Source organism: Anopheles coustani, chromosome 2, assembly GCF_943734705.1.
Source record: "Anopheles coustani chromosome 2, idAnoCousDA_361_x.2, whole genome shotgun sequence".
Taxonomy (NCBI): domain Eukaryota; kingdom Metazoa; phylum Arthropoda; class Insecta; order Diptera; family Culicidae; genus Anopheles; species Anopheles coustani.
This window is the reverse complement of record NC_071289.1, coordinates 94,147,352-94,156,635: the sequence shown is the minus strand read 5'-3', so window position 1 is coordinate 94,156,635 and position 9,284 is coordinate 94,147,352. Positions and strand designations below refer to the sequence as shown.

The following is a 9,284-nucleotide window of genomic DNA, read 5'->3' as shown; positions in this document are numbered from 1 at the left end:
AGAACGAAAGTTGAACGATAAACAGAATCATACGCGGGTGTCTGTGTGTGTGTAGAAGATACAGAAACGAAACTCTCAAACGATAGACTTCGTCGAGGTGGCGAAGCGACGAACCCCGAGAGACAAACGCCGAGTGCAACTGGAATCGCGCGTGGTGGGAAAATCCTCTAAAAGCGTGATGATTTCCTGAGTGTTTACATCCAAACCCCTTGCTCGAGTTTCGGTGTTTTTAGTGGCGAAGATCGAAGAATGACAGCCGGCGGCGAAAGCCCGACGAAAGCGTCGCCAAGCGGTGCGAGGGCGTCTGCAAGCAGTAACAATGCAAACGGCGGTGGTGGTGGTGGTGGTGGTGTGGGAGGAAGCGGCACCGCCCTCACCAAGCAGTGGTGGAAGGTGTGCTTTCTGTACGGAGGCAATCAGGAGAAGTATTATCGCCAAATCTACGGCAAAGCCGCCTCGGAGCGTCTGGCAGCGGCGAGCGCAAAACAGATGGCCGTCACCGCGGAGGGTGGTGGTGGTGGTGCTACCGGTGGGCGAGGGGATGGCTTGCCGACGAAAAAACAAACACCGTCCGCCCATTATCGACCAGTCCCACCGCCGTCGTCCTCGGTGCTCCCGGATGATGGATTTCGATTCCGCAAAGGGTCGCCGGTCATAAAGTCGGCATCCTCACGCTCCAACCTGGCCATGCCCTGCTCGGTGATGGCGTCCCCGGGCGACCGCCGCCAACCATCACCGGCGGCCGCACCGGTGACGGGAATCCTGCGGAAGCGCGTCACCGTGCTGGACGAATCGTTCCTTTTGGGTAACGCGCCGTCGATCGAGGGCGAGCTGCTGGAGGAGGTGGAAGCGGACGAGCAACGCTCGGACAGTGGCATCAACGTGGACGCGCGTCAACCGTCGCCACAGAACGAACATGATGACCAGCAGCAGCAACAACAGCAACAGCAGCAGCAGCACCATCGTCTGGAATGCCATCGGCCCGGCATGAGACGAACCTTCCATCTGAGTGGAGAGGAGTTACGTTTGCTTAACTTTGACCAACCGGACGGCGACGACGCAAGCTCCCGGGGGGAACTTCCCTTCAACGGTACCTTGGCCACCAGCCACCACCAGCACCACCAGCAACAACAAATTAGTGCCGCCAGCAATCCATCATCATCATCCACGTCGTCGTCGACGATGACGTCGTTTCCGAACCTCCCGGCACGTCGTTCTCCACCCAATACCTCCACGACCGGTGGAAGTGGACCTGGAGGAGCAGGAGAAAGAGGAACCGGGTCGTTAGCAGCCAGCACGCCAGCTTCCAACGGGACCCGAACCGCCGGTCCGCACAACAATGAGTGAGTAAATATTTGTGGTCATTTTCCAACCACGACGGGCGACTCCCGGGAACGAAACTAATGAACATCGCGCGGCAGGAGAAAGACTCCATGCTACGTGGAATCGAAACTGGAAAAACAAACGGAGGGAAATGTTCCGGATTTTCCCCAACCCCGGGACAACCCGTGGGTGTTGCGAATTTCGTTGGGTACATGCAAATGACATCGGAGGGAGGTTAATTCTGGCGCACTGCATTGCCCGAAGAAAATCATTAAAGACATCTCACACAACCCCTGGCAACATTTTTTTAGCAATGCTGTGCCCTTTCCCCTGGTGGCAAATTATTTTTCCTTCGCAATATCGCGCGTTTCCACGGTGAAATTACAAGAGTTCCGTTCACACGCGGTGCGTTTCGGGGTTGCGCAAAAGGCAGTTCTCCACGAGTTCTGTTCTCCCCGGGAGTAAATGATGGTGATTACGAAAAATTTAAATTTTCTGTCTCCGTTTCCCGCGCAATCCACAACCTGCGGTGCATTGTTTTCGTTTCGCGCTTTTCTTCGTTTGAGGGGCAGAAAAAAAAGTGATACTGGCCGAAAAGGAGAATATTCAAAATCGGGGAGAAAATTGACCAATTTAATGTTGTGAGACTGCACCGTTCGTTTGGTTTTGCTTTATTCTCTTCACCGTTTCTTTCGATTCGTTGGATTTTTGCTCCGTAGTTTTGTAAGATTGGAATCATCGATATGTATGGGTAACATTAAATTGTCCTACAAATGAAAATAAACGTCATGTAATTTGTCTGTTCGGACACGAATCTTTATCCCCCATAAGTGTTGTGGTTAAACACAGGAAGAAAGTCTTTTAATCTCAGTTTGTTTTGACCATCTTCACTGAGAATGTTTTGGGTTTCTTTCAAGAACAGACTTAAGTTTGTGATTCCAAATTATGTTAAACTGTCAAGGTTTGCAGGTCATTTGCACCTCGTTAGGTTCCAACAACATCGGCAACAAAGAAGATGAGTCACACACCAACGAAAAACAACTCCACCGAACCATAGGTAATCAATTCGAAATCGAGTAACGTTCGTAGAGGTGGCGTCCTGGTCCTTGAGAAACCTCGCCGAAACTCGTCGTAAACCTCACGATCAAGGTAAGGCGCCGCCGGCAGAGACCTACGATATTCCGTCTTAACCGTATGGCTTTTAATTTCCTGACGCTCGAATTTAATTAAAGTGAGCGCCTGAGGAGTTGCGAAACGGTTTATTCCGTGCAGTGAAAGGCTCGCGGACCAGGCCCGGACGGCATTCACGTTTTACAATCGAGTTCCATCGAAAATCCACAGCTGAGTTGAATTGAATACTCGGTTTGATGTGTGTGAAATTGCCCTTTTTCGGCTTTAGCACGCAGTGGAGTGTTGTAGGGTTACGGTGGAATCCGGATTTCGTCAAACCCTCATATGTGCAGTGCCGATTTCTTAATTGAGAAGACAATTAGCGTTAAAGAAGGTATTTTTATCGACATGTTCCTGATCGTTCAATCCAACAGGAATTTTGGATTGTTTTTTTTTATTGGACGCAAAGGATATAATTGGATTTGGAATCGAGGTTGCAAAATGTTACATGACGGGATAAACGGGACTCCGGCTATCAGCAATCGATTTCGGATTGAATCAGTGATGAAATAATTATCCACCAACTTACCAATACTGTAAAACTGGTTGGAGCAACCATTTCGAATATGTGAGAGGTTATTTTGTGTAAAAAAGTGAAGGTTTGAAGCTCTGGTTCCCTTTAGAGTACAGTTTAAATTCTTTTCAACAAACATGTTTGGAAGAACTTGTGAAAAACAGAATACTTATTTTGGATTTTCGTTTTTCTTTTATTGTTTCAGGTTGACCTCATCAGTACAAATGTCATATCCATACCAAAAATCGCATCCTCAAATGCAGCAGCCCCTGGCGGGTCCGCACCCGACAAACCCGCAGCATCCGCTCCTGCTGCAGCATCATCAGCAACAATCGCTGGATCATCATCGCCAGCACAATCATCATCTGCATCAACACCATCATCAGTCGCAGCAGCATCAGCAGCAAACTTATCTGTACGATGTCGGGCGAAGTCCGCTGCGTAGTCCTCAGTCGCCACCCCTGTACGATGAAAAACCACCCCCACCACCCCAACCCATCCACTACCAGCATCAACCCGGTCCACAATCGTTGCCCGGAGGAATGGGAGGCCTTTCGCAGCAAACGGCCGGCATGACCCTTTCCCTGTCGAACGGTCCGGGTTCGGCGGACTGCTATATGCTGCCACCGCTACAACCTCAGTCCCAGCAGCTCCCGGACGGATTGCCGCCCGCAACGACCTCTTGTGGCGCTCCCTCGTCCCGCGCGATCTTCCACCACCACCAGCAGCAACAACCATACCCTTCAATCGTGCCGCCTTCCCACCATCCGTATCACTCGCCCGCCTCGGCCCAGGCCGCGCTAATCGGACCCTCGATCCCCCATCAATTGCCACCCTTCCCGGTGCATCCCCAGCAAGCAGCGGTGCACCTGCTCGGCCCTGGTACGGCCGGTCCACCAACTCTTGGAGGCAGCACAGGCCCAAGCGGTGCAAACGGTGGAGTGGTTGGTGTTGTTGGAGCAGCAGTGGTCAACGGAGGACCTGGACCGGGTGGAGGAGCAGGAGGAGCGGGTGGAGGAGGCATGGGAGGCCATAACTACTCACAATCGGACGACGATAGTGGCTGCGCGCTTGAAGAGTACACCTGGGTTCCGCCAGGACTACGACCGGATCAGGTACGTTCCAAAGGTTTCACCTACATATCTTACTTTCAAATCAACCCTCGACTACTTAACAACATCCCTTTCTCAATGTAGGACAATAATTCTTACTCCACATTACTTGATAGAAGATTTTTAAACATTAACACTTGAATTCTAACAAAAATTCGCTTGAACTAAGTAGGCTTAACGTCGCTTTGTATACTGCAAGGCTGTCTTATGCTACCGCTCAATGATGATGATGATGATGGTGGGGAAAGATGATCGGTTTTCGCACTCGTGAACTCGACGATGCCGATGGAATTTCATAATTACACACTGCAAACGCGACGTGCTCGAGCCGCGCGCAGCCTTTGCGGTTCGATAGGACCTTCCTTCCATCTTGGACCGACTCGGTCGTACTCTTACCCCCGAAGATAATAAATAAGAAGACTGCAATGCAATGGCCGCGGATGAAAATGGTACGCCAAAGCGCCATAGCACAAAGAAAGTGTACGCGAGCGGGAAGACGAAGAGAATGAAGTAGACCGGAGAACAACCAAATAATATACAACCCAAGAAACTAGTTCGGCAACGTAATAAATACTCTGCTGGGGTGTAAAATTATGAGTAACTGAAAAAAGTTAGGAATTACCCGACGAAAACACCCTGAAGAGATGAAGTTAACAGTGGTACGATGGGAAACTTTCGCCGCAAAGAACTGTAGGATCATCGGAATAGCGATTCGATTTCAACTAAAGGTTCTTAGAGTGGTTTTATCGACTCGATTGCCACTAAATTAAGATTTAATCCGGTATAAATACCTCGATCGCACAATTAAAAGATCAAGAACCTTCGGCGGCAATGAAGCAATTCCATGGAATGTTATCTCCATATTGGCTAAATGGTGACGCATTTTATTCCATCCAACCGTGTGCCATTCCTGAACCGGCTCTTTGTATCTTTTCCGATCAAACGTTTTACGCCCTCGTGAAAAAAGCGAACATCTTTCGTGATAAAATCGCGATCGAATGTTCCGTTCGAAGTCGAATGTTGGGGACAACTGTGTTCTGTGCCGGCGGAACACAACGGCTCCCGGACCAAAGTGTGTGTTGCTGCGACACTTCACGCTGGATTTACTTCACAAGTGCACATACACCGATGGCACGACCGGTGCATTCACCTCTCCGGGAGTGTGCATTAGCGTGTGTCGGAGGAGGGCGCGCGGGAGCGGATCGAGGGGAAATTATAAATCCAGTTTTTGCATCTTGCATGTTGCAAGACCTACCTCCCCTTCTAGGACCCACACTAATTACAACCCAGACGTCAGATAAGTGTTATTGCTACCGTCTCGGCACACACGGGAGTCAGCCCTCGGGGAAGCAGAGTTGTCGCCCCGTGCCACTGGCCAGGTAGTTGCGCCTTCGCGCCCTTCGGTAATGGATATCACCTGCTTCCGGTGCCGGTGTGCCGGGTTGGCCACCAACCTATCGATCGCACCGATCTAGCGAACGAGTGAGAGACACGGAGCGAAACGACCTCCGAAACGGCTCCCGATTTGGAGCTTCGATCGGGAACTGATCGTAATCACGAGAGTCGGCGGACCGACCAGCTAAAGGCACGCGATTCTTTATTTATGTTTCAACTTTTTCAAACGCGCACTACAGATTACAACAACAGAGGCCGCTTTCCTCGGTGGTTTCGTGAGACAAACCCAGCAAAGGCCCCGGTAACACTGGTCTAATCATTTCGAATGTGTTTCGATTAGTAGGAACAGGCGGCGGGAATGCACGCAATCAGGATCGGTTCCCGCCTCCCGAGTGTTAAGCGTCTTCGGCGGAGCAAATCAAATGAATAGTTAATAAATAAAAACAACACCAAAGAACGGGTACTTGCGGTAATGGGCGGCTGGTGGCGGCAGGACAGGGTGCACGAATGAATGGAAAATATGCTTGCTCGTCTCGACCCATGGCATAACATGGCGACGATAAAGCAGCATAATTCGAATGCAAATGCACATAACGGCAGCAAATACCTATGCGCGTGCTGCCCTTCGTTTTTCCCTTCGTCCCTGCCGGGAACGAGAAATTACTCCCGACTTCATCAAGTCTATCATCATGGCCCTTGCTTCTTCCTCCATTGAAATTTGTGTCTGCTTCCTGCAATATTGAAAGGTCTTTACTCGTACCTGGTTTTTATTTCTGTTTTGCCCCGATCACTTTTCGATTATCTAGTCCTGTTTGCCTCGGCCGAGTCGAGTAAAAAGACAAGCGGAACCGTTGCAACAACTTCCTGTCCGTTCGTACACTCGGGGAGCAGCTTTCATTATCCTTTTGTAGCTGGAAACCACACTAACTGTTGATAAAATGCTGTACATTGGACCTATTAATTAATCCCGTTTTTTTTTTTCTTCAACCGTTTATTGTAGGTTCATCTTTACTTCTCCGCCATCCCGGAGGATAAGGTCCCGTATGTGAACAGCATAGGCGAAAGGCACCGGGTTCGGCAGCTGCTCCAACAGCTTCCACCGCACGATAACGAGGTGAATAGTTTGGTTGGTCCCCTTGCCTTGCCTTGCAGTCTTAACAATGAAGCTTTCTTGTGTTCAATTTTAGGTCCGCTATTGCCATTCGCTAACCGACGAGGAACGGAAGGAGTTGAAACTCTTTTCTGCCCAGCGCAAACGGGAAGCGTTGGGACGCGGCACAGTCAAACAGATAACGACCACGTTGATTTGCGAACGGGTAAGTAGATAGGTCGGGCCAGACCAAAGTCCTGCCGTTGAACGTAATAAATCTGATCGACCTTTCTTTTCGCAGTGCGGTGAATGTGCTTCCTCCGGTGACATGATGGTATTTGCGTCCCGCTTCGAACCGAACACCTGCTGGCATCCGGCTTGCTTTGCCTGCTGTGTCTGTAAGGAGCTGCTCGTCGATCTGATCTACTTCCACCGGGAGAACCGACTCTACTGTGGACGCCATCATGCTGAAACGCTGAAGCCGCGCTGTTCCGCTTGCGATGAGGTAAGTTTCGGACAAAGATGTTTGTGGCCAATTACCAGCACATTTTTCTATCATTTCCTCTCTCTCGATTTTCAGATTATTCTGGCCGACGAATGCACCGAAGCAGAAGGCAGAGCGTGGCATATCAAACATTTCGCCTGCTTCGAGTGTGACAAGCAGCTTGGTGGACAGAGGTAGGGACTGGATAATTTACCCACAATGCGGCTTTTTCTAATCGTTGTTTGTTGATTCTTCCTATAAAAGGTACATTATGCGGGATGGCAAACCGTACTGTCTACATTGCTTCGATGCCATGTTTGCCGAGTACTGTGACTACTGTAGCGAGCCGATCGGGGTAGACCAGGGTCAGATGAGCCATGACGGCCAGCACTGGCACGCGACGGATCAGTGTTTCGCCTGCAGTACGTGCCGTTGTTCGTTGCTGGGTCGCCCGTTTTTACCGCGACGTGGTGAGATTTACTGTTCAATAGCGTGCAGCAAGGGAGAACCACCGACACCATCCGATGGGTCCTTACCGGCTGCAGCTGCCCTGATGCACGGACATTTACGCAGCGCGAGAAACACCGAACAGCAGGATCAGCAGGACGGCCATGAATACGAGCACACTGGCTCGACCAAAGCGTACCGCTCTTCGCCATCGCTGCCAAAGTCTCCCGAGCCTCTAAGGAGCCCCGAAGGAAGCCACCATGATCGGCGTGACTCACCATCGCACACAGAACATTCGGCGGTCGGGAGTGGGGTCGATCAGAACTTCACCGATGGCAACGGTAACGACGAGATGACCCTTTCCTGCTACACAGCAGCAACCAGCATTACCACGTCGTTGTCGGCGGCTACGGGCAACACCAGCGCCACTCTTGCCACCACCACCAACACCATTGCCACCGAGTCGGCCACGGCCAACGAGCACGAAGTACAAAGTCATGGTAGTCGCGCCAGCAGCGATCGGCTTATGGTTCCAGCCGTTGTCGGCGATACAAACCGTCATCGCATCCCGCAGTGTTCACCAGAATTGAACCGATTATTGCACAAAGATCGCAGCCGGCAACCGCTCGACCTGACCGACCTTTCCCTTAGTCTCGAGCAACACTGGCAGACGGAACGGACGGGTAGTGAAACGATCACCACAGTCATGGCTACAAATTCCACCACCGGCAAGACACAATCGGGAGCCCCATCATCTCCGGTTGGAGCTCAGATACTGACCTCTTCAATGCCGGAGTTGAACCGCTGTGTGCAGGTGGGATCGCCAAGCTTCAGCAGCTCCAACAGCCCAACGACAATGGGGGGTAGCACAAACGTCACGTTAGGACACGATGCGGATGAGCAGAACCAAAACGCTTCGGATGCATCCCATTCGGTGGTGGAGCTTCCTACGCCTCCGCCAATCGGTACGTACCAGTTAAATAGTTCTGGCAATAAAATCAATGAACTATCCTTACCTGCGCCTTCACTTTCTTTCTTTATAGTGATCAAGAAGGAGGTACGATTCGAGGGAGATTTCCAAGATTCTTTGCCCCGCTCGAAGAGTCACTGCCAGCGCAGTAGTGGTCAGCGTAACCGGTCAGCAAAGCCTTCCAAAAAACGGACCGATTACGATCGATATGAGAGTAGTGCATCCACGTCAAGGCGACAGCACCATCATTCGCAATCCCAGCAAGGCGATCGCCACGATCGTCACGATCGACACGGTAGCTCGTCGACGAGGCGATCTCCACGCCGAAGGCGCCACACTGCCAGCCAAAGGAATTATGCCTCCGATGATGACGAGCTAGCGGAAGATGAAACCGACAAGTATCGCCATCGGCATCACGCAAGTCACAGGGAGCAACAACGGCCGGTGGATGATTCCGACACGCGCAGCATTTGCTCGACCTGCTCGTCCAGCTCGTCCAGTGCGGACGACGACGTATATGAACTGCCCCTTCGACGCACCTCGTATGGAGGCACGCGTATACACTACATGCCAAACAATTCGCTGGTTTGTGCGCGAAAACGAAAGCAACTACAGACGGCCACCACCGGTGGCATCGGTGGCCAGCACTATGAAAAGGACAATAAGAATTGTATCATATCGTAAGTAGTATCAACCGAGTAAGTGTGTTGTGTCGTCCCCTCTCCGTTTCCAATTGTTACATATCTTCTGTCGGAGCAACTCTTCGCTAAACTTAAAAG

At 51.0% G+C, this 9,284-nt stretch overlaps 1 protein-coding gene across 1 annotated transcript; it reads left to right on the top strand.

Annotated features, from left to right (window-relative positions):
- The first annotated feature begins 249 nt into the window (after nt 1-249).
- On the top strand, nt 250-9,189 carry LOC131263582 (protein prickle-like). The gene is made up of 8 exons (XM_058265806.1): nt 250-1,343; nt 3,213-4,122; nt 6,515-6,628; nt 6,702-6,830; nt 6,906-7,109; nt 7,185-7,282; nt 7,353-8,500; nt 8,579-9,189. Exons 1-8 carry the CDS (start codon nt 250-252, stop codon nt 9,187-9,189), a joined length of 4,308 nt encoding a protein of 1,435 aa, XP_058121789.1.
- Nucleotides 9,190-9,284: the final 95 nt, after the last annotated feature.

What these genes read in the sequence shown, in the direction of transcription:
- LOC131263582 (XM_058265806.1), top strand. Translation starts at nt 250, where the DNA reads ATGACAGCCGGCGGCGAAAGCCCGACGAAAGCGTCGCCAAGCGGTGCG. An exon ending in CAGGACTACGACCGGATCAG is followed by an intron (nt 4,123 to 6,514) that starts GTACGTTCCAAA and finishes CGTTTATTGTAG; the next exon opens with GTTCATCTTTACTTCTCCGC. An exon ending in CCACGTTGATTTGCGAACGG is followed by an intron (nt 6,831 to 6,905) that starts GTAAGTAGATAG and finishes TTCTTTTCGCAG; the next exon opens with TGCGGTGAATGTGCTTCCTC.